The following is a 25,235-nucleotide window of genomic DNA, read 5'->3' on the forward strand; positions in this document are numbered from 1 at the left end:
TGTGGGCGTGGTCAACTCAACATTATTCAGGTCGATGGGCGCTTCGCCTTAGCTGTTATAATGTAATAAGGGTTAACCGGAGAGGCAGTTTCTGTAAGCAGGGCAATAAAAATTAAGCTAGAAATAATACCAGAATGTTTCCTTCCTGCCTTCCTTACAGGATTAGCCCTGTAAAGTGGGGAAAAACCAAAAGAAGATTTCTTCCAACAGCCGGTTCTCTGAACCTCTTAGGAAGTTAAGAACCGGTTCTCCCTGATAGGTGCGAACCAGCTGAATCCCACCACTGATCTCTGCAGTGTAAAAGGCAAGAACTTGTTCCAGGATGCTGGAATATTTGCGTATTGTCAGCTCAAATATCTAAATATTGTAATTTCCTACAGGTTTTTGGAATCAACTTCATAGTGCAGTTAGGAGAGTTTCTTTTTATAGAACTTCTAGCAATCAATTTGAACTATTTATTCTAACTCAGTGCCTTTCCGTTTTATTTCCTTATTTTAAATTATTCCTATCTGTATATTTCACAACATGCAGGTCCTGATATTGTTACCATAATTAAAATAATTATCTTGAGTAATCAAAATAAAACAATTATCCACTTACCATAATCTGCTGATACGGATCTATACTGGACATTGTAGAATCAGTGGCTTAGTCTGTGATAGGATAAGAATTATGCTACCTCTTGTAGATGTAATAATGGTTGTTCCCAAGACAGCCTCCAATATGAATTTCCACTTTCTGCAAATGGCTGAAAAACAACACAAAATATTTATCCGATTGTGCAGCAGATATAAGACTGTTCTGTTATTGGAGAGATAGATGGAAGAGTATAATTCAAAATTAGCTAAACTTAGTTAAATCCACTGGTAATAGGCATAGTTAAATAAAAATTGATAATGATAGTAATGTATATAATGTTGAGTTGTTATGATAAGTAATAATTGGATATGAGAAGGGAAGGTTAGAAATATTTTTGGACTATATATAAAGATTATTAATAACAATAATAATTATCATAAAAAAAACAAAATTATATACAGTTAAATTTTAACTAATAGGGGGGAAATGCTATGATATAGGATATAGTTAAATAAAGAAAGGATAATGACAATAAATTATATACATGGAGGATTAGAAAACTTTGGTATTAAATATTATGGATGTTTAGCTAAAACAGGATATGAGGACTTAATGTTAATGGAGGATTTTATAAATAAGTAAATGAAATGCCAGCATGTGGTTATGGATTGAATCTTGGTACATTTAAGGATGAATGATGTTTAAATAACTGTAGTCAAATAAAAGTGAAGGTATGATGATGTTAATATAGTAAATATTTGAGTTAAGATATTTGAATTAATATGAATTATATTTGATGACGGTGGAAGAGATGCACAAAAGCTTTTTGTAACCAGCTGATATACTTTTTACAACATATGTTTGTTTTGGAAATAAATAAATAAATAAATTATTTAAAAATATATTTATCCAATTGTGGAACACATTTCTAGATGAAATGTTATTACCTCTTAACCTCACGAGTCAAATCCTTGTTGAACCTGACAAGGATCCTATTGGCGATAAGGCAAGGTAAACATTAGCAATAGGAATAGCAGTTAGACTTATATACCGCTTCATAAGGCTTTCAGCCCTCTCTAAGCGGTTTACAAAGTCAGCATATTGCCCCCAACAATCTGGGTCCTCATTTTACCCACCTCGGAAGGATGGAAGGCTGAGTCAACCCTGAGCCGGTGAGATTTGAACCGCTGAACTGCTGAACTAGCAGTCAGCTGAAGTGGCCTGCAGTACTGCACTCTACCCACTGCGCCACCTCGGCTCTAAACATTGGCAGAGAAGAAACAAGTCAGGGCAACCCATAAGAAAAAATCTTATTAAAGTGAGAACATCTAAAGTAAAAGGAATCCATGAACCTTGCAACAATTTTTCAAAATTGTTTACCTTACGGACCTGTTGAACTATAATTTAACCATCTCTAGGCAGCATTCCCCTATTTGCAGAAATTGTAGAGAAAGAATTCCAAAGAATTTTTGGAGACATCACATTGAAGTAAATTGATTTATGACTTGCTCTGACATATTTATTTTGTTTATTTATTTGCTGAACAAAAACTACAAATTCAAATGAACAAAATAAAAAAAAACTAAAATATGGCAAGGGATGATAGGCACGTTAGTGCACTTACGCCAGAGGTGGTATTCAGCTGGTTTTTACCGATTCGGGTGCTAGAGGCACCGCCCACCCGCCACGACATAATGCATGAGCTTCTGCGCATGCGAGCGCACTCACATTTGCAAATCAGCAGCAAAGATAAGGGACTCCCATCAGTGACTTACACACATCCCTTTAGGAACCTTTTAAACATGGGATGTGGACCACAGAAGTTAAGTTAGAATTAAAACTGTGAAAGAAAAATAAAGAGGTTTATTTGCAGACATTATTGAGTTTCGTCTTCTGGGAAGAGATGGGCAAACCACACATTACATTTAAGTTGGAATTTTGAATTCATGCCCCAATGCCTTTTTTTTTCCCCATGGAGAGATACATACAGAAACACACACACACATACACACACACACACGTCCAACATGCGCATAACCAAAGTGTAAAGTGAAATGTTTTAAACGTATCTCAGACAGCTAATTGCAAAATTTAGGCATTTTGGACAGGAAGAGCTAATTTATTAAGCGGATCTGAGAAAAATGTTTCTGGTGTGAAATTCAGGAGTATCCCAAGCTGAATGTTAACTTGGCAGACAGGACAGAATGAACATTGCTGGGCGTTTCTGAATCATTTGTTTTGAGATCAGTTTAATCCCGAAGACTTTAGAAGCTGGCTCTCTCCAGTTTTCAGATTTTCCAAATTTTAATTCTGGCTATTCCTTTTTATGATTAGAAATCAGAGAAGATTAGGTTATCAGTGAGGAAACGGTGCTTTCTTCTTGAGTTTTTTTTTTCTCCCTTGTTACATTCCATTTCTCATTAATTGGAGTTGCTTAAGATATAATAGTGAGAAGAAACTCGAACGAAGGAAATCTCCTCGGCGTGTTTTGGTTTCTGTTTCACCCTCCTAGTCTCTGTTAAAAATTTATAGTTTGTGTTTGAATGGGTCTGTCACTTCTCTGCTTTCTCGTTTTTGTCCAAATTGTTTAAAGCAAATGGCTCGCTTTTGGGACTAGTGATTCAACCGTCCATTTTCCCCCTTCTTTCTTTCTTTTTGTCAAAATCTTCCATCAGTTAACTTCCATCAGTTAGCTTCCTCCCATAATTGGGGCTTACCAGGGGTTGTAAAAATCTAATAGATACCTTTCACCCTGGCTTCGCTGATAACAGGATAAGAGCCTGTGGCCTAATGGCTAAGATCTCTGCCTAGTATGCCTAGTGTGCAATATAGCTCAGGTTCAAATCCCAGTAAGGGTATGGCTAGCTGATGAAAGCTAAATAGCTTGAAATAGATCTATACTAGTCTCCCTTTATTTATTTATCAGCACAAATAAAAAAACACAAATATAACAAAGGCAACAGTAAAAATATTGGGTTTCTGTCGTGATGGACTCTTGTGACGAGCCGAAGGACAGATGATGGAAGCAGTTAGCTTCCTCCCATAATTGGGGCTTACCAGGGGTTGTAAAAATCTAATAGATACCTTTCACCCTGGCTTCGCTGATAACAGGATAAGAGCCTGTGGCCTAATGGCTAAGATCTCTGCCTAGTATGCCTAGTGTGCAATATAGCTCAGGTTCAAATCCCAGTAAGGGTATGGCTAGCTGATGAAAGCTAAATAGCTTGAAATAGATCTATACTAGTCTCCCTTTATTTATTTATCAGCACAAATAAAAAAACACAAATATAACAAAGGCAACAGTAAAAATATTGGGTTTCTGTCGTGATGGACTCTTGTGACGAGCCGAAGGACAGATGATGGAAGCAGTTAGCTTCCTTCCATAATTGGGGCTTACCAGGGGTTGTAAAAATCTAATAGATACCTTTCACCCTGGCTTCGCTGATAACAGGATAAGAGCCTGTGGCCTAATGGCTAAGATCTCTGCCTGGTGTGCCTAGTATGCCATATAGCCCAGGTTCAAATCCCAGTAAGGGTATGGCTAGCTGATGAGAGCTAAATAGCTTGAAATAGATCTATACTAGTCTCCCTTTATTTATTTATCAGCACAAATAAAAAAATAAACACACACACACACACACACACACACACACACACACACACACATATATATATATATATATATATATATATTCAATATAGTTCTCATTTTTGTTGTCTGCCCTGAAAATTACCTCCAAAAGTAGGCAAGTGAAAGCAAGTTCCATACACCTGAAAGACAACTTATATACTTGATGCACTGTAATTGTTTGATTAGTAATAAAAATGTCTAGCCTAACTTCAGTTCCTGACAAACTTACCTGACCACATTCTTCTTTAAGAATGAGAGTTACGCAGTCTAACTGGTCATACAAGACACGGCTGCCAATTTGAAATGATAACCATTTAAACAAGGTCAAAAATAATTCAAGGTTTCTCATATCGCATTAGATAGGGCCTTACACAATTACATTCCTGTGGCAAAAATGTCAATGTACCTCTTTGGAAAATGTATGTCAAAATATATGATCTGATTAGATATTTCAGTAGATACCTCTGTTTCTTAAGTTATAGCTTCCTTCCTTTCAGACACAAGTAATGCAGCAAGTTGAAAACACGTGAGATGCATTTGAAGAACTGAAAGAAGAATATATGGTTTTTTTATAGATTTAGGTACTGAAATTATATACCGTATTTTTCGGACTATAAGACGCACCTTCTTCCCTCAAAAAAAGAGGGTGAAAATCTGGGTGTGTCTTATACACTGAATACAGCATTTTTGGCCTAACGAAACCCAGCCCGCTTTGCAAAAAAGGACGTGCAGAGGGTTTGGGAGGCTTGCAAAGAGCAAAAGCAAAAAAATGGGCTGCTTTTGTCCCCCCCCAGCCCCCAGGAGCACTCTACAAGCCTCCCAAAGCTCTTTATGCCCCTCTCCCTTTTTTTTCAAAAAACGAGGCTAGCAGGGGGTTTGGGAAGCCTGCAGAGTGCAAGAACTTTTTTTAAAAAAAAATACCTCTTCAAAATCATGGTGCGCCTTATACTCCAATGCGTCTTATAGTCCGAAAAATACGGTAGGTCTTTTAAGCTAAATTTCACTCTCTCTTTTTGTACTGAATGTGCAATGCCTTCATTTGCATTTGATTCCCCCAGGTTCCCATCTGGTAATTACAAATCAGGTAGAACACAATATTTTATTTTTATTTATTTCTTAAATTTATGTGCCACCTCTCTCATCGATAAAATAACTTGGGATGGTTATAAAATGGTAAAAAGCTAAATATAAAAACAGTTAAAATTAAAAGACTTAAATACAAACTAAAACCAAGGGGGCAGATGGCATCGGGGTAAACTTTTTTAACTATCAACCACTTCCAGTGAAGGGCGCCCCCATCAGGGCGCCAAGTCGGCTGGAGAAATCAGGTTTTGGAGGCAGATCTCAACTCTGGAAGAAGATTTTTCAACAAAATGTTCAATAGGGCGGGGACCACAGTGGAAAAGGCTCTTCTCCTTGACCCTGCCAGCCAAAATTCCTTGGCAGATGAGGTCGAGCAAATTGATCACATTGGGGAGATACCTTGAATCCATGTCATAATGGGCTTTAAAGCTAATAACCAACACCTGGATTTGGACTTGGAAACAAGCTGGTAACTACGTTGCTGCATTCTCTACCAGCTTCCAAATACTCTTCAAGGATAGCCACATCCACAGACAGCATAGATGTTAAGCAAAAGGCATTTAGAGAGCATCAGTTGAGGAGGAGAACAAATGCTAATTCAAGTTGACTTTAAGGGTAGTTTGGAAAATATTAATTTTCCTATATAAATCAGAGACATTGTAAAAAAGGGGGGGGACTACTGAACTGGCAAAAGTAAAAAAAGATGGTACACTTGTTTGGTTCCAAATAATCATGCACAACTGTTTTCGAAACTGAGAGCTTTCAAGGAGTTTAAAACCTGAGACTGGAAATTGCTACTGAAAAAAAAATTCATGCCCCGGAATGCTATTTAACAGCTGATTGGGTCCCACCTTATTCTTCTGGGAAATCAGAATCAAATCTCTTATGAAAACCTCTTCCCAAACTCCAAAACAAGAAAGAAACAGGAAACAGGAGCACTCAATGTGCATATTATTTAGAATGGCTTAAGTCATTAGTCTGTTTCCAAGGAAATACAGCAAAGAAGCTGTATAAGCAATTCTAAATTTGGGAAGGGAAAGGTTCCCACCCATTCCACAGATTCTGGTTTCAACCTCAAAGTTGAAACACTCTTATACTTTTTAGGAGGGAAATTGTTGGCATGCAATCTAGCCCTTAAATGATACGTAAAGGTAATCAATCTTGGATCAACCAACAGATATGAATGCTCGCAGAAATTCTGAATAAGCTAAATAAAGAGAATCACATTGTCACCTTTCATCACTGACTTCAGCACCAAGAATTGAGCAACCAGAGACCAAATTTTGGGTCTTTGGTTTGAATTTTAAGCCCAGCTTTATTACTACATAATAAACATACTATGTTTTGCAACTCGTTTTGGTAGACGCTATACTGAAAATATCTTTAACATCTACTTGCAACATGCTTAATATGTTGTGGCATCTTTCAAGGAGTACACACATTAAAATCTAAACAGTAACGCACACTTCCAGCAAATTAGTTATGCAATTGCAATACCACAACAAGCAGACTTGCAACATAAGCTATCTAGTAATTAGCAAGGACATCCTACTCTGCAGAAGAAAGTGATTACTGGAGGTAATAGTTAAGATTAATCAGAATTCATGAACGCAATTTCACTATCACACTGACAGGAAGGTTAGATAGAACAATCTCTTGATTTCCATGAGGACAGTTAATTCCTACCAACTTGAGGAAGGTTTAGGTTTATAGTAACTGTGCAAAAACGATCCAAACTTTTATGAATAAATAATACACAGAGCTGTATTGCTTAGGCCTATGCAAAAGAATCTAGTCAACTAATCAGTGGTGGGATTCAAATAATTTAACAACCGGTTCTCTGTCCTAATGACCAGGTGGGTAGGCAGGGCTTAGTGGTCATGTGACCATGTGGGCGTGGCCAACTCAACATTACTCAGGTCGATGGGCGCTTTGCCTTAGCTGTTACAATGTAATAAGGGTTAACGGGAGAGGCAGTTTCTGTAAGCAGGGCAATAAAGATTAGGCTAGAAGCAACACCAGAATGTTTCCTTCCTGCCTTCCTTACAGGATTAGCCCTGTAAAGTGGGGAAAAAACAAAAGGAGATTTCTTCCAACAATCGGTTCTCTGAACTTCTTAGAAAGTTACCAACCGGTTCTCCTGGGTAGGTGTGAACCAGCTGAATCCCAACATTGCAACTAATGGTAAGCCCTAAATTGATTCTAGATAAAAGGCAACAGAATTGGGGTGGTGGTGCACTTGGAACATTTGTGGAGATGTAACAATTCCAGGCTGAATCCTCTCTTCACTCAGCCCCCAGCCTCTTCTCCTACAGATTGGGAAATTAACAGAACTACGCAGGATCACATTCCTCCACTGATCATAACAAGGACACGCGTCCTTCTTCTCCCTGAAAATCTCACTCAAGCCAACAACTCATTCTTCTTTACTGCATTAAATCACTAAAGTTGTAGGATGCTGCACAGCACTTTTGGAACAGTCTTTAACCAAAAGACATTCGTGCAACACCCACCGAGATCCTTTATGGAACCTTGCTAAATAAATACATATTTTATAAAGTGATCAAAATAGCATGACCAACGGAATTTGAACATTTAACATTTTAATTAAATTTTAGCTCTTTTTTTTTTTTTTTTTGAGATCATGAGTTCTATCCGGCATCTGAAACAATCCCTACATTAAGCCATTTTACGGAAGATATGGTGGCTATTCCTGCTGAACACAAGCTAGACTGAGCATGCCCAGTTTAACAAAGAGGACTAGAGGTAACATGATATCAGTTTTCCAATATTTGTGGGACTGACACAGAGAATAGGGGTCAACCTGTTCTCCAAAGAACACGATAGTTGGACAAGAAGTAACAGATGGAAGCTTATCAAAGAGAGAAGCAACCTAGAACTACGCAGAAAATTCCTAATAGTTAGAACAATTAATGGCTTGTTTCCAAACGTTGTAATTGTCCCATCACTGGAAGTTTTTAGATTTTTTTAGATTTTTTAGATTTTATTTATTATTTATAGGCCGCCCTTTTCCCTGAGGGGACTCAGGGCGGCTTACAATTCACAGGAGGGGGAGTGCAAGACAAAACATAAGACAATACGTGAGTAAAAAAAAAATTAAAACAATAAAATGCAACTTTCATTCAACATTCGGGTGGGGCGGATTAGAATTTTTATCCCCAGGCCTGACAGGATAGCCAGATCTTAAGGGCTGTGCGGAAGGTCTGGACGGTGGTGAGGGTGCGAATCTCCACAGGGAGATCGTTCCAAAGGGTCGGAGCTGCTACTGAGAAGGCTCTCCTCCGTGTAGTCGCCAGTCGGCACTGACTGGCAGATGGAACTCAGAGGAGGCCTAATCTGTGCGATCTAATAGGTCGCAGGGAGGTAATTGGCAGGAGGCGGTCTCTCAAGTACTCAGATCCACTACCATGGAGGGCTTTATGGATGGTAAGTAGCACCTTGAAGCGCACCCGGAGATCAACAGGTAGCCAGCGCAGCTCGCGGAGGATAGGTGTTATGTGGGCGAACCGCGGTGCGCCCACTATCACTCGCGCGGCCGCATTCTGGACTAGCTGAAGTCGCCGGATGCTCTTCAAGGGCAGCCCCATGTAGAGCACATTGCAGTATTCCAGCCTAGAGGTCACAAGGGCTCGAGTGACTGTTGTGAGAGCCTCCCGGTTCAGGTAGGGTCGCAACTGGCGTACCAGGCGAACCTGGGCAAATGCCCCCCTGGTCACAGCCGACAGGTGATGGTCAAAAGTCAGCTGTGGGTCCAGGAGGACTCCCAAGTTGCGAACCCTATCTGAGGGGTATAAAATTTGACCCCGCAGCCTGAGCGATGGAACACTGGCCAAATTATTGGGAGGGAAACACAACAGCCACTCGGTCTTGTCTGGGTTGAGTACCAGTTTGTTACCTCTCATCCAGTTCTTAACGGCTTCAAGACCCCAGTTCTTAACGGCTTCAAGACCCCTCTTCATTTAAGAAGAGGTTGAACAGTCATTTGTCGAGAATGATTTAGTGTTTCCTGCTTGAACAGGGGATTGGACTAGAAGACCTTCAAGGTCCCCTACAACTCTGTTATTCTGTAATTTTGTAACAAGCATTTCCCCCTCTTTTCCCTTAAATGTACTGACTACATAATACTCAGCCAAGCTGTTTGGATAACATAAATTTTTAACCAGGTAAATATATCCCATTATCTTTTTAGAACCGTTGTGAGTTAAAATTGAGACTCCAATTCTAACTTCTTAAAACAGCCTGAATGATAAAAAGTTAGCACTGAAAGATAACAATTTGTGAGAAAACGGAGTGTGCAAATCAGGACTGTACTTCCATGTTCTTTCTTGTGTGAGTTTGCTAGTGTCATATTAAACCTTGAAAAACGAAACAGCAAATGTACTAAACCGGGAATAGATTGTTTATAAGATTATCTAGCTTGCCATTAGAAATAGCAATAATTACTTGAAGCAACTATTTGGTTTGAAACTGAACAACAGAGGGTTGGGTAACCAAAATTATACAATAATTTATTTTAATGGACAAGATGGTGACGAAGGTGATTTCCAGCTCTTATAGTTTATGATTCTGGGAAATGAGTAATTGAAGGTTTGTGCTACTCGTAACAACAACCATTTATAAGAATCCTCACAAACTATTAAAACCATTGGTCATAAATGTTCCCTGTGTGACAGTTACGGTAATTCCAAACTGTCAGAGGAAAACCGTAAAATATCAAAGTTATCCTTTACCAAACCAAGAAACATGAAGTGTTCTGCTCCTCCCAGGACACTATAAATATGTTTTCCTTTTGATACAACAGCAGTTATTGCGATCCCTTCATAATAGCTTTTCCACAATTAAACTACTTATCAATGTTTCCTGGGTATTCATAGGTCTGCTTAACTAGTTCCAAGCTTGACTGTTAATTACAATGAATCATTACTCTTGCTAAAATGCAATACTTAATTTCAACTTTATAAATCATACGCTTGCTCTAAACAAATGTCTTGTCAAGGCGTTGACCAATAAACAATACCAGCTTCTCAGAGGTGGGTTCCTACCAGTTCGCACCTATTCGGTAGAACCGGTTCATCAAATCTACCGAACCGGTTAGAAGAGGTTCCACCAGTGGACCCGGAAAGCAGGCCACACCTACAGAAGAGGTTCCAAAAATTTTTGAAACCCACCACTGGTGGGTGTGTAATGTCCCACAGTTATCTACACATTAATAATGATCTAGTAATATTTCCTTATACATTTTAGGGACCTTTCCTTACATAATTGGTGTTTTCTTTCATATTTTTGGATTTCTAATTTCTGTTTCCATTATTTGGCAATTGCTAAAACCAATCCCACGTGAAAAAGTATTCAAAGCCTTCTTGATTTTAATTGTCAATTTATTTATTCCTGCACATTGTAATATTTATTCATTTACATATCTCTGTTTTTCCACTGTTGTGCAAACACAATTCCAGCAGCTGCTAACGTGTGTAAAATTAAATATATATTATACTCCCTTTCAAATAGCCAACAAAATATTTCTGGTTTTAATTCCATATCTTGCTTTACGATTGCTTCTAACCACTAACTTCTGAATAGCTACTTGGACCGACCTAAGTACTAATTCATAATTTCATATCCGGTCACTTGGGCAGCAAGCCACTCCCATCCGGTCACATGGGCAGCAAGTCACTCCCATCCGGTCACATGGGCAGCAAGCCACTCCCATCCGGTCACATGGGCAGCAAGCCACTTCCATCCGGTCACATGGGCAGCAAGCCACTCCCATCCGGTCACATGGGTGGCAAGCCACTCCCACAAAGGAGGCCATACCCACAGAGTAGGTTCCAACAATTTTTGAAACCCACCACTGCAGCTTCTTCTACTGCAGAGGTCCCCAACTCCCGGCGTGTGGGCTACGGCATGCCAGCAACTGGTCCATGCAAGCAAGCGAAGACCCATCTGTGGATGCAGGCAGCAGAATAAAACCACATCCCTTCCAGTCTATGGAGACCCATCTGCGGGATGCAGGCAGCACACGAAACCACATCCCTTCCGGTCCATGGAAAAATGTCTCTCCATAGAACCAGTCCCTGGTGCCCAAACGGTTGAGGGCCGCTGTTCTACTCTAAGGAGCAAATAGTGCAGGATCAGAGCCAACTCTACCAGATCTAGAAAGGAGGGTGGTTTCCTGGCTAGACAGCAGGACGGAATTCCAAAAAGACTTTTATCCCTCAATACAAGTTTTGCATCTCCTTGAATTGGGCAGAACTTTTTCATAGAATATTCCAAGACAGGATTCATATTTGGAACTTTTGACCAGGGGAAACTGCCAGATGGGCAATTCCACTTCTGGAACATGACCTTATTCTAACAATTATGCTACTGTTATGGCAAGACTCCAACAAAAATAATTATTATTCTGCCTAAGAAAAGCAGGAATATATTTGTAGCCACGTTTGGGCAGTGTTTTGGTTTTTTTTTGCATGTAATGTAAATATTTATGACTGGAGAACAAAAGCCTTATCAAATCCATAGAGTTCAAAGGATCCTCATATCAATAACAGTGCTCACATGTCATACTTGAATATAATAACTGATAGCACATACCCAGTCTTTTATTAACATTGATTTCTCCCCCACCCTGCCAGTTCCTGTTTATCTATTAATGTGTTATTTATAGTGTAGTATACAATTTAAACCTAACATAAAAAGAATTTCTGGACACTGCTACAACTAACTACCAGAGCCGAGGTGGCGCAGTGGTTAGGGTGCAGTACTGCAGGCCACTTCAGCTGACTGTTATCTGCAGCTCAGCTGTTCTAATCTCACCGGCTCAGGGTTGACTCAGCCTTCCATCTTTCCGAGGTGGGTGAAATGAGGACCCTGACTGTGGGGGCGATATGCTGACTCTGTAAACCGCTTAGAGAGGGCTGAAAGCCCTATGCAGCGGTATATAAGTCTAACTGCTATTGCTATTGCTATTGTTATCTGCAGTTCGGCAGTTCAAATCTCACCGGCTCAAGGTTGACTCAGCCTTCCATCCTTCCGAGGTGGGTGAAATGAGGACCCAGACTGTGGGGGCGATATGCTGACTCTATAAACCACTTAGAGAGGGCTGAAAGCCCTATGAAGCGGTATATAAGTCTAACTGCTATTGCTATTGTTATCTGCAGTTCAGCGGTTCTAATCTCACCGGCTCAAGGTTGACTCAGCCTTCCATCCTTCCGAGGTGGGTGAAATGAGGACCCAGACTGTGGGGGCGATATGCTGACTCTATAAACCACTTAGAGAGGGCTGAAAGCCCTATGAAGCGGTATATAAGTCTAACTGCTATTGCTATTGTTATCTGCAGTTCGGCGGTTCAAATCTCACTGGCTCAAGGTTGACTCAGCCTTCCATCCTTCCGAGGTGTTCAGTTCCTATTTTATGCATATGCCCTAGACAAGAAAAGTATTTGTCAAACTTTCTAAACACATGGAGCATTAAATAAACTTTGGGGAAATTTGGGAGGTCTCCAAATTAATCAATGTCCTTTCCCTATATTTTCTTCTTCAAGAGCATGATAATGGTTATAGTTTATCAAATTTGTATGCCACCTGGCTCCCAGTTATTCTGGGGGCCACGTTTCTCAATAAATATGATAGCAGTCGTAGTTTCCCACTTTCTCAATATGAAAGTCTTTTTGAAATGTGTCCCGTAGTAACAAAATTAAATCAAAAATTAAAGAAGCCTACTTCACCTGGGATACTATATAGGCAGTCCTTGACTTATGATCTCATTTTTGGACCAGAATGCTATTATTAAGCAAGAACGTCTGCTGCTTATAAGGTAGTTGTTAAGTGAGTCATGCCCAAGTTCACATCCTTTTTTTTGCCACTTTTAAGTTGTTGCAGTTGTTAAGCGAAATCAGGCAGTCATTTTTCCCATTGACTTCGCTTGGAGCATTGCGAAGGGTGATCACATGACTCTGGCATGCCGCCGCCATTATAAATGCGCACTGGTTGCAAAGCCCCCAAATTTTCATCATGTGGGGAAGCTGCCATAGTTTTAAGCATGAGGACCAGTCTAAGCCACTTTTTTCATTGTGTCATTGCAACTTAGAAACAGTTGAGGATTACCTTTACGTAGCTCAACAGCTTCACCTATATTTATATAACCTCATTAGATGCACTGCATTGAAAGTGTTAGACTTTATTAGATGGATGATATCTATCTATCTATCTATCTATCTATCTATCTACTTTCTCTTTCATATCTATCCCTCTATCTCTTTCATATCTATCTATCTATCTATCTATCTATCTATCTATCTATCTATCTATCTATCTATCTATCATCTACTTTCATATCTCTCTCTCTATGTCTTTCATATCTATCTCTCTATCTATCTACTTTCTCTTTCATCTCTCTCTCTCTCTTTCATATCTATGTATTTATCTATCATCTATCTATCTATCTATCTATCTATCTATCTATCTATCTATCTATCTATCTATCTATCTATCATCTATCTATCTATCTATCTATCTACTTTCTCTTTCATATCTATCCCTCTATCTCTTTCATATCTATCTATCTATCTATCTATCTATCTATCTATCTATCTATCTATCATCTACTTTCATATCTCTCTCTCTATGTCTTTCATATCTATCTCTCTATCTATCTACTTTCTCTTTCATCTCTCTCTCTCTCTTTCATATCTATGTATTTATCTATCATCTATCTATCTATCTATCTATCTATCTATCTATCTATCTATCATCTATCTATCTATCTATCTATCTATCTATCTATCTACTTTCTCTTTCATATCTATCCCTCTATCTCTTTCATATCTATCTATCTATCTATCTATCTATCTATCTATCTATCTATCTATCTATCTATCTATCATCTACTTTCATATCTCTCTCTCTATGTCTTTCATATCTATCTCTCTATCTATCTACTTTCTCTTTCATCTCTCTCTCTCTCTTTCATATCTATGTATTTATCTATCATCTATCTATCTATCTATCTATCTATCTATCTATCTATCTATCTATCTATCTACTATCTCTTTCATATCTATCTATCTATCTCTATCTATCTATCATCTATTTTCTCTTTCATATCTATCTCTCTCTTTCATATCTATCTATCTATCTATCTATCTATCTATCTATCTATCTATCTATCTATCTATCTATCTATCTATCATCTACTTTCATATCTCTCTCTCTATGTCTTTCATATCTATCTCTCTATCTATCTACTTTCTCTTTCATCTCTCTCTCTCTCTTTCATATCTATGTATTTATCTATCATCTATCTATCTATCTATCTATCTATCTATCTATCTATCTATCTATCTATCTATCTATCATCTATCTATCTATCTATCTATCTATCTATCTATCTACTTTCTCTTTCATATCTATCCCTCTATCTCTTTCATATCTATCTATCTATCTATCTATCTATCTATCTATCTATCTATCTATCTATCATCTACTTTCATATCTCTCTCTCTATGTCTTTCATATCTATCTCTCTATCTATCTACTTTCTCTTTCATCTCTCTCTCTCTCTTTCATATCTATGTATTTATCTATCATCTATCTATCTATCTATCTATCTATCTATCTATCTATCTACTATCTCTTTCATATCTATCTATCTCTATCTATCTATCATCTATTTTCTCTTTCATATCTATCTCTCTCTTTCATATCTATCTATCTATCTATCTATCTATCTATCTATCTATCTATCTATCTATCTATCTATCTATCTATCTACTTTCTCTTTCCTATCATCTATCTATCTATCTATCTATCTATCTATCTATCTATCTATCTATCTATCTATCTATCTATCTATCTATCTATCTATCTATCTATTTTCTCTTTCCTATCTATCTATCATCTATCTATCTATCTATCTATCTATCTATCTATCTATCTATCTATCTATCTACTTTCTCTTTCCTATCTATCTATCTATCTATCTATCTATCTATCTATCTATCTATCTATCTACTTTCTCTTTCCTATCTATCTATCTATCTATCTATCTATCTATCTATCTATCTATCTATCTACTTTCTCTTCTCTATCTATCTATCTATCTATCTATCTATCTATCTATCTATCATCTATCATCTATCATCTATCTACTTTCTCTTTCCTATCTATCTATCTATCTATCTATCTATCTATCTATCTATCTATCTATCTACTTTCATATCTCTCTATGTCTTTCATATCTATCTCTCTATCTATCTACTTTCTCTTTCATTCTCTCTCTCTTTCATATCTATGTATTTATCTATCATCTATCTATCTATCTATCTATCTATCTATCTATCTATCTATCTATCTACTATCTCTTTCATATCTATCTATCTATCTCTATCTATCTATCATCTATTTTCTCTTTCATATCTATCTCTCTCTTTCATATCTATCTATCTATCTATCTATCTATCTATCTATCTATCTATCTATCTATCTATCTATCTATCTATCTATCATCTATCTATCCAATGCTACATCAGTGATGGCTAAATTTTTTGTTGTTGTATGCCAAAAGCATGCGCACGTCCCTGCACCCATAAGGCAATGTGTGCGCTGTCCCTCCCCCCCACCCCCGCATATGGGCACATGCTCCCCTCGTGCTAACCTCTCCTCACGTGTGACCCCTCCTAGTAGGCCTCCCTGCAGCCTCCTCGGAGCAAAAACGGGGCCTAAAAATCAGCTGGCCGATGGGAGGTGCATGCGCATGCATTGTAGAGCTGAGCTGGGGCAATGGCTCACATGCCAGCAGAGAGGGTCCTGCGTGCCACGTGTGGCATGCGTGCCATAGGTTCGGCATCACGGTGCTAGACAGACAGACATAGATGTACCATATACATAAATATATATCATATTGTTCAAATAATAAAGTCTAACACTTTCAATGCAGAGCATGTAATGATGAAATATATTTTAAACATTGGCGTCAGCTGCCCACACCATCCTACGGTTGAAATTACACCACAGCGACTTCAATGGGACTTTCTCCTAATTAACAGCCCTTATTACAAGAACCAAATTGCTTGCCGTGATGAGCTTGCCCTGTGGCACAACAACTCATTCGTTACAACAACATCTGTTATTCGGCTAGAGTAAATTACCATTGGGGTTTACAAAAAGTAAGGCTTTTAATATAGATCTAAATGTTGTGTTGTATGTGCATCATTGTAAACTTTCACATCAGGCTTTTTAATATCTCTATATAATTTGAAATACAAATTTAATTTGTTTGCACCTGTATGCTATTATACTTATTTATTAAATCAAAGATGAGCAATGGTATTTATCTGTTTATTAGATAATATTTGTAGGAGATGATCAGGCTGAGCCTGAGAGCAGGATTGAACATGTATAGGTAATGAAACACTGTGGACCACAAGAGCTAAGTCCAGCCCACCTGGAATTCCTCTCTTATCTCACACTCATTTTCCTTGACCGTTAGATAGTCCAATTCTTGTAGAGATCTTAAGCTTGCAATAAATCTTTACACACATCAGGAGATTGAATTGCTTCAATCTCCTGATTTCCCCTGCACTTACCATTGTTCAGATTTATGGCTAAAGTCCTAGAATAGATTCTCTAATTCCTAGGTGGTACCTCCTAGGGAATTTATAAATGGGGTGAAGTGGGAGAGCTTGCTCCTTTAATCTCTGCCACTGCAGAGAAAAATTAGAATCAGATTTGCACCATTTTAGTCTTGCCCGGGGTGTTTACAATTATCTATTACACAGCCCCATTTGAGCACATTTGACATTTACATTGATGCTTAAAAGGAAGAATAATGCGACGAAAATTGAGTAATCTGTTCTAACATCAAGAGTTCTTTGTGTTCTGGTCAGGTGCAGAGGTGTAGAGCAGTGGTGGGATTCAGCCAGTTCGCACCTATTCGGGAGAACCGGTTGGTAATTTTCTAAGTAGTTCAGAGAACCGATTGTTGGAAGAAATCTCCTTTTGTTTCTTTCCACTTTACAGGGCTAATCCTGTAAGGAAGGCAGGAAGGAAACATTCTGGTGTTGTTTCTAGCCTAATCTTTATTCCCCTGCTTTCAGAAACTGCCTCTCTGGTTAACCCTTATTATATTGTAACAGCTAAGGCGAAGCGCCCATCGATCTGAGTGACTTTGAGTTGACCACACCCACCCAGTCACATGGCCACCAAGCCCCACCTACCCAGATGGTCATTAGGGCAGAGAACCGGCTGTTAAATTATTTGAATCCCACCACTGGCGTAGAGACAAAGGATGACCTTGGATTCTAGAAGGGAATTTTATTTTGGCTACACAGCATTTAACTCCATACCATCCCCCCTTCCCATTTTCCCACAATAGAAACGGCATAGTAGAATAATAGAAAGTATGGCAGGTCGAAGATCCGAAAGGAATATGGCTTCAGGCCTGACACCAAAAAGACCTTCCCAACTTCCATCAAATTCTGAAAAGCAAGACAAAATAATGGTGGCTTCCACCTTTCTTGATCTTCCTCCCTACCTGTAGGAGGGACCACAATGCTACGCCCTGGAGAAAAATTAGAAGGCTGGGGTAGTGCAGAATAGATGATTGGTCAAACAAGGGGCCTGCATTTCCTTCTTGCTTAGCTGTAAACTCCTTTTGGATTTCACTGTCATAAGATTGGGTCTAACTAGCTCAGCTAGGTAACACTGTACTGCTAACTAGGGCATACAAAACCTTTGCCAGACCAATCCTCGAATACAGCTCGTCTGCCTGGAATCCACACTGTATATGAGACATTAAGACAATTGAGCGGGTCCAGAGGTATTGCACAAGAAGAGTACTCCACTCCTCTGCTCACAATAGAATACTTTATGCCACCAGGCTCGAAATATTGGGCTTGGACAACCTTGAACTTACGGTCTGACCTAAATATAGTACACAAAATTGTCTGCTACAATGTCCTATCTGTCAACGACTACTTCAGCTTCAACCACAATGATACACGGGCAAACAATAGGTACAAACTCAAGGTAAACCGTTCCAAACTGCCGAAAATATGACTTTAGCAACAGTGTGGTCAATGCCTGGAATGCTCTACCTGACTGTGTTGTTACTTCCTCAAACCTTCACAGTTTCAACCTTAAACTGTCTCCTGTGGGCCTCACACCATTCCTCAGAGGTCTGTAAGGGAGCGTGTGTAAGCACACCAGCATGCAGTGGTGGGTTTCAGAAAATTTTGGAACCTACTCTGTGGGTGTGGCCGCCTTTGTGGGAGTGGCTTGCCGGCCATGTGACCTGGTGGGAGGGGCTTGCCAGCCATGTGTTCTCTCTCTCTCTCTCTCTTTCTCTCTCTCTCTCTCTCTCTCTCTCTCTCTCTCTCTCTCTTTCCTTCTTTCCTTTTGTCTCTCTGTCCCCTTTTTCTTTTTTTCTTTCATCTCTCTCTCACTCTTTTTCTTTCTTTTTTCTTTTTTTATTTATTTATTTCTTCCTTTCTTTCTCTCTCTCTCTCTCTCTCTCTCTGTGTCAGTCTTGTCTGTCTCTGTGTGTGGGTGGGGCAGTGGCGGGTTTCAAAAATTTTTGGAACCTCTTCTGTAGGTGTGGCCTGCTTTCCGGGTCCACTGGTGGAACCTCTTCTAACCGGTTCGGTAGATTTGACGAACCGGTTCTACCGAATAGGTGCGAGCTGGTAGCAACCCACCTCTGCCAGCATGTCAACCCTCCCTGTCCTGCTGTCCCCATTTATTTGTGCTCATTTCCTGTGCTCATGTCCATGTTTATACTTATACCTGTTATCTCGTACATTTTTGACAAACTAAATAAATAAATAAACAAACCAGAAAATTTGGTGAGAAAATGATGGCTGAGAAGCAGCTCCATTTCACTCATTCCCTTTGAAACTAGTTCCTTGTGGTACATTTTCCAAAAATCCTGGAGCTTAAAAGGGAGGCAGGTGGTGAGTTACTAAAAACCATCCAATCCTTCCACTGAATAGTTTTGAGACAGCAGCTGTTCTTGCCCAAAACCATCATTGATTTCTCTTCCTCAACCTATAGCTCCTGCTTGCTTCTTGGGGTAAGTAAAGCATGCAAATAGGGAAAGGTTCTCACCTGATTCTCACCTGATATGGTAGGCTGAACTGCTAGGGCAAAGGGGTTAAGGAGAGTTGAGGACTTGAGCAACGCCTGGAGTGGTCAAGGGACGGAGAGCTACGTTGTTCCTTCTCTTCTGAATTCCATCTCCTGGCAACCCAAAATCTCGGATGTTTGCCTACTGCATTCAAGCTTTATCCCGAGAGGCAGGGCAGATAAAAGATAATTGCCTTCACATTTTGCAACCTCCTCCTTATTTCTCTTTGATAATGCAGCCCAAGGGGGTGACATGGTAAAAGAAGGCAATACCCTGCTCTCTGACCCTCTCCAATTAGGTTGTATGAAGGTTACGCTACGGATAAATGTATCTATAGTCCGCCTTTATTATTTTTATAAACAAACTCAAAATGTCAAGACTCCTTCCTCCTCCTATCTTCCCCACAAACAACCCTGGGAGGTAAGTTGCGTTGAGACTGTGTGTGGCTGGCCCAAGGTCACTCAGCTGGCTTTCATAGCCAAAACAGGATTAGAACTCACAATCTTTTGGTTATGTGTGATTGGGTGATGCATCATGCATCACCCCAGGGGTGGGTTCCTGCCAGTTCTAAGCTCTTCTATAGAAGAGGTTCCACAAATCTACAGTGCCGTTTAGAACCGGTTCCAGCTTCCTTCCCCCGCCCGTCCACACATCATCAAGATGAAGAGTGAGAGGAGGAATTCTGGGAGTTGAAGTCCACAGGTCTTAAAGCTGTCAAGTTTTAACACCCCTCGGGGTTTTTTCTAAAGGGTTAGGGGTTCAAGGGTCTTCTAACTTGACAGCTTTAAGACTTGCACACATTAATGCCAGAGTTGCTGAGCCAACATGACTGGAGGAGGAATTCTGGGAGTTGAAGTCCACAAGTCTTAAAGCTGTCAAGTTTGAACACCTCTGGGTTTTTTTTTCTAAAGGGTTAGGGGAGCAAGGGTCTTGTAACTTGACAGCTTTAAGACTTGCGTGCTTCAAATGCCGGAGTTTCTGAGCCAACATTTTGGTTGCTAAGCAAGAGCGTTGTTAAGTGAGTTTCACCACATTTTACAAGTTGGCCACACCCACCCAGTCACATGGCCAGCAAGCCACACCCACAAAGCAGGCCCCACCTACAGAAGAGGGTCTAAAAAAATTTGAAACCCACCACTGCATCACCCAATCACACAGAATAACAATGGTCAGAGAACTTGAAAAGCACAAAAAAGTTTAAAATAGCCACTACTTTCTCTTCCTTGCATACTAGCTATTGTGTTCCCCAGTATACTATGAGTTTTTAAGTGGTAAAATTCAGAAAATGATGAGTATTGATAGAAGGATGGAAGAAGGAAGCCTCTCCCTTGTTAGGGAGACAGCTCAGCCTATTCAGTTTAGAGTTTAATTTCTCCTCCACACTCACAAACTGTTTTTCCTTCGGAATAAAAAGCCTGAATCCTGTGAGCAGGGGTGTCAAATTCACATCGTTGTGGTGTCACGTGACATATTGCAACTTTTCTTCCCCTTCTCTAAACGGGGCATAGGTGTGGCCAACGCATGACCCCCACTGCGAGGTGGCACAGTGGTTAGAGTGCTGTACTGTAGCCATTCCAGCTGACTGTTATCTGCAGTTCGGCAGTTCAAATCTCACCAGCTGACTCAGCCTTCCATCCTTCCGAGATGGGTAAAATGAGGACCCAGACTATGGGGGCAATAAGCTGACTCTGTAAACAGCTTAGCAATAGCAATAGCAGTTAGACTTATATACCGCTTCATAGGGCTTTCAGCCCTCTCTAAGCGGTTTACAGAGTCAGCATATTGCCCCCAACAACAATCTGGGTCCTCATTTTACCCACCTCGGAAGGATGGAAGGCTGAGTCAACCCTGAGCCGGTGAGATTTGAACAGCCGAACTGCAGTCAGCTGAAGTAGCCTGCAGTGCTGCATTTAACCACTGTGCCACCTCGGCTCTAGAGAGGGCTGAAAGCCCTATGAAACGGTATATAAGTCTAACTGCTATTGCTATTGCTATTGCTAACTGCAGCCCATGAGACTGACATGTCCAGCTTAGGGAATACTGTACATCCACAGAGAGAGAAAGAATATACGGTATACATACACATTTTCAACTCTGACATTTTAAGCCAGGACAAGTCATGCGGTATCCATAAATATCTTCTTTGGTGTCTGTGTCACAGGATATAAAGATTGGAAGGGATGTTGAAGATCATCTAGATCAGGGGTGTCAAAGTGGATTTCTTTGAGGGTCCGATCAGCATTGTCGTTCTCCACAGGCCGGGGTGGGTGGGTGGGGAATGGAGGGAGGCAGAGAGACAGGATAGACGCCTTCTACAGCACTTTGCTGGCCAAAACAGCCACGCAGAAACCCTGCAAGGCCCCTGCGCAGCCCATTTTCTGCTGCTGGAGGCCAGGGAGGCCAACAATGCGTGTTGGGAGGGCTTTGGGAGGCCTCTGCATGGCCCATTTTGCCTGCTGGAGGCACCTTTGATATGTCCAAGCACCACATCCAGCCCGTGGGCCTCGAGTTTGACACCCCTGATGTAGATCAATTCCTTGTCCATCCATCCAGTGTTGGAACGTCTTCAGTGAAAGACTCACCCCTCACCCCAAGGCAGTCTGTCCACTGTTGAAAAACCCTTTGTTCAGGCCTGCAACGGTTCCTTTAAGAATCTTTGGCCTGCCACACTCTCATTAAAGGGGGAGGGGGGAATAGCAATGGGTTAGAATGTGTTGTTTTCAAAATAAAAAAATTCTTTTCTAGAAGCCCAAGGTCATCTTTTGTCTCCGCACCTTTGCACCTGACTGGAAGCAGCTGGGTGGAGACGCCAGCGTGGAAGAAGAAGATTGGACCATGTGATGGATTGTGGATGTGGGGACAAGATCATGAACTTTTAACTGGGTGGGATTCTGATGTCATTTCCAGAATTGGGATTTCATAGCATGATGCCAAGATGTGTGATTTATTAAATTGGAACTTTAAGGATCGTTTTGCCTTGGACTCTGATTTAATTCTACATGATACTTGGAACGCTGACACCCTTAATATTAAGACATTTTTCCTAGTGTCTTGTCACCATCTACTCTCTTGCTCATCTTAATCTACTCATGACCCTATCCTCTGGAAGAACCAAGCCAATGTTGCCCCATGTTCTGCACGATGGCCTCTTTCAGCTGTTTTAAGACAGTTATTATTCATTACTACAATCTTCTCATCTCCAGGCTAAACACAACCAATATAGAAGTATCAGCTGGGAAGTTTTGAAGAGTCACACAGTTTTCCCAGAAACTTTCCCACTGGAGGCAATTTCAAAGGCATATGATGCAAACTTTCTGCTTGCTGTGCCCTGTGGTTTTCTCCTAGGTGGTTTTCCATAACTACAAAATAGGTAAGTGGGCCGCTGTAGCCATTATTAGAAAAGAACGGAGCTTTACCTACACGTTTTTACAACAGCCCAGTAAAAAAAAGTAAAAATGAAAGCTGGGTTGATGGGAAGGTTCAGGTATTGCAGTAGAAACTGGGAGAGTGTGAGTTCTAGCACCATCTCAGAGTTGAAAACTGGTTAGGGGGTTTTAGAGGAATGGTGGGGTGTTTTTTCAGCCCAACCCAAGTTTACTGTCGTAATGAAAATAGGAAGCAGTATTATGATTACAGCATGTTGCCTTAAATTGTACACATTAAGGTGAGATATAAATCTAATGAGGAGTTTGGGGTAGTTGTTGCATGCCTAAAGCGCATGCATGCGCACCCACAATGCAATGTACGCATGACCCCTGCGCACCCCTCTTCCCCGCACATGTGTGTGCAACGCCCCACGCATGTCCCCTCCATGTGCGGCTTGCCCTGCACATACACACACATCTCCCGCATGTGCCCCGCCCCACGCTCATGCGCAGTTGAGACCCGAAAAACAGCTGGCCAGAGGGTGCCCGCGCGCACATGCGCAGTGGACCTGAGCTGGGGCGACGGCTCGCATGCCTGCAGAGAGGGTTCTGCGTGCCATAGGTGTCACCATCAAGGGGTTAGTGATTAAGGCATCAGGTTATATACCAGAAGACCATGAGTTGTGGTCCTGCCTTTGGCATAAAGCTACTTTCACTCAGCCCTAGGAAGGATGCCATGGCAAACCATTTCGGAAAACCTTCTCCAAAAGCCTGCAGAGGTTTTCAGAAATGGTTCCAATTTTCCCCAACCAGGTAGCTTTCAGATTTGGGTTTTCCCAGATGTGCCAACATGGTTCTCTTAATAAATTGGAACCAATCAACCTTTTGATTTTGGGGGGTTCTGGTTATATCCATCATGATGACCATTTTGTTGGAACACCGAAGACTTCCTTCCCCAATTCCAAAGGTTTCCGTATTGTAGTATCAAGCATACTACAATCTACCTGGTGTTTGACATAACTATGAGTAGCTCAAGATTTGAACCACTTGACTAAAATATAACTCAACCATTTCCTAGACTACCTTTGCCTAATAACAGCTTAAGAGCAGTCAAGAATTAGAAAAGACAAGTGAAATATCAGGGCCACAGATCAACTGGGGGAAACATGAATGAGTCTTCCACTAATTATGTTAGTCCTTGAATAAGCAGGGACAAATATCAGCCAATGTATTTACTCAAAAATCCCACGCGTACTTCTTAGTAATATATCCAACAGAGTTTATTCCCAGGTATGAGAATCTTTTAAAGAATTCTAACCCCAGTTTGCATTTGAACATGTTTACTATCTCCTCTAATAACATTCCCGTGTTTACGCCGGTTCTTCCTCTCCCAACCTCGACACTGCCACATGGTCTCCCAACCTCGACACTGCCACATGGTTTCTACTCAGCGCAACCCAGCCACCCCCATCTCTCTCCCAAGGCTACATCACTAGATGGAAGAACAGCTTGCAAACGGCACGCGTTTTTAGATCGCCTGAGGTTCTTAGAAACAGAAATCCTTCTTAGACCGTCAAACATCCAGGCGCCGAGGATTATTCTCGGTTCCGTAAAAGTCACAACTCAAAGCAACTTTTTTCCCCCCCCCTTCCACCCGGTCAAAATATGCTACGCAAATACATGTCGCAACTCCTCCTGGTACAGAAAGCCCTCTTTCTCCTCCCTTGCAATGTCACATCGCGGCTTTCAATTGTACTAACTTGCAACAAGTTAGCAAGACGCAGCTAACTTTTGATTTTTCCACCCGGGGGAAAAAAAGAGCAACAGTTTCTTTTCTAAGCAAACAACCAGCAAACGGCTTCTGTGCCTCAGTTAGATAAGACGGTAACTCTCTCCTACTCCTTTCTCCTACACCGAGAAGCTTTCCCACCCTCCCAAACGTCCTCCCTACAATGAAGCCTGCTAAGCGTAGGGCTTACAAGTGCGGTCGTTGCGCGTTAGGTGCCGCGAGGATGGCGCATCCCACGATCCAAACCAGGTCGGATTCTCCTTTGGCTTGCCCTCCGCTCGCTCGCTCACACGTTCCTCTTTTCGGCTCGGCTGGGGCTGACTTTCCCTTCGCCACCGGAGCCAACTGGGCGGAGTTGTCGAGTCAGATGGTCCAGGGACTTTGAAGGAGGCGCTCAAAGTTGAACTTGGCTTTGTTAACGTCACTCACGCGTGGAATGACGGCCGGGGGTGGGTTGAAGCGCGCGTGGGAAGGGGCCGGGAAAGCGGTCGGATGGTGACAGCTGCAGCCAGCCGCACGTATATTCGCTCTGGAGCTTCTGCTTCCCTTCCTCTGTAGTCGGTGGGCTAGCTTCTACGTGAGCATTTGAAAGTACAACCTGTTGTTGGTGCAATAGCAATAGCAATAGCAGTAGACTTATATACCGCTT

General features: G+C 40.9%; 1 protein-coding gene across 1 annotated transcript in view; it reads right to left on the bottom strand.

The window, feature by feature from the left end:
• PLA2G4A (phospholipase A2 group IVA) overlaps positions 1-24,943 on the bottom strand; it is a 78,326-nt gene extending 53,383 nt beyond the window's left edge. The window contains 2 exon segments of the mRNA XM_032226985.1: positions 601-748; positions 24,777-24,943. Coding sequence (XP_032082876.1) covers positions 601-633 — 33 coding nt within the window. The 5' untranslated portion in view covers positions 634-748; positions 24,777-24,943.
• Positions 24,944-25,235: the final 292 nt, after the last annotated feature.

This window comes from Thamnophis elegans, chromosome 11 (assembly GCF_009769535.1).
Source record: "Thamnophis elegans isolate rThaEle1 chromosome 11, rThaEle1.pri, whole genome shotgun sequence".
In the NCBI taxonomy this organism is placed as follows: Eukaryota; Metazoa; Chordata; class Lepidosauria; order Squamata; family Colubridae; genus Thamnophis; species Thamnophis elegans.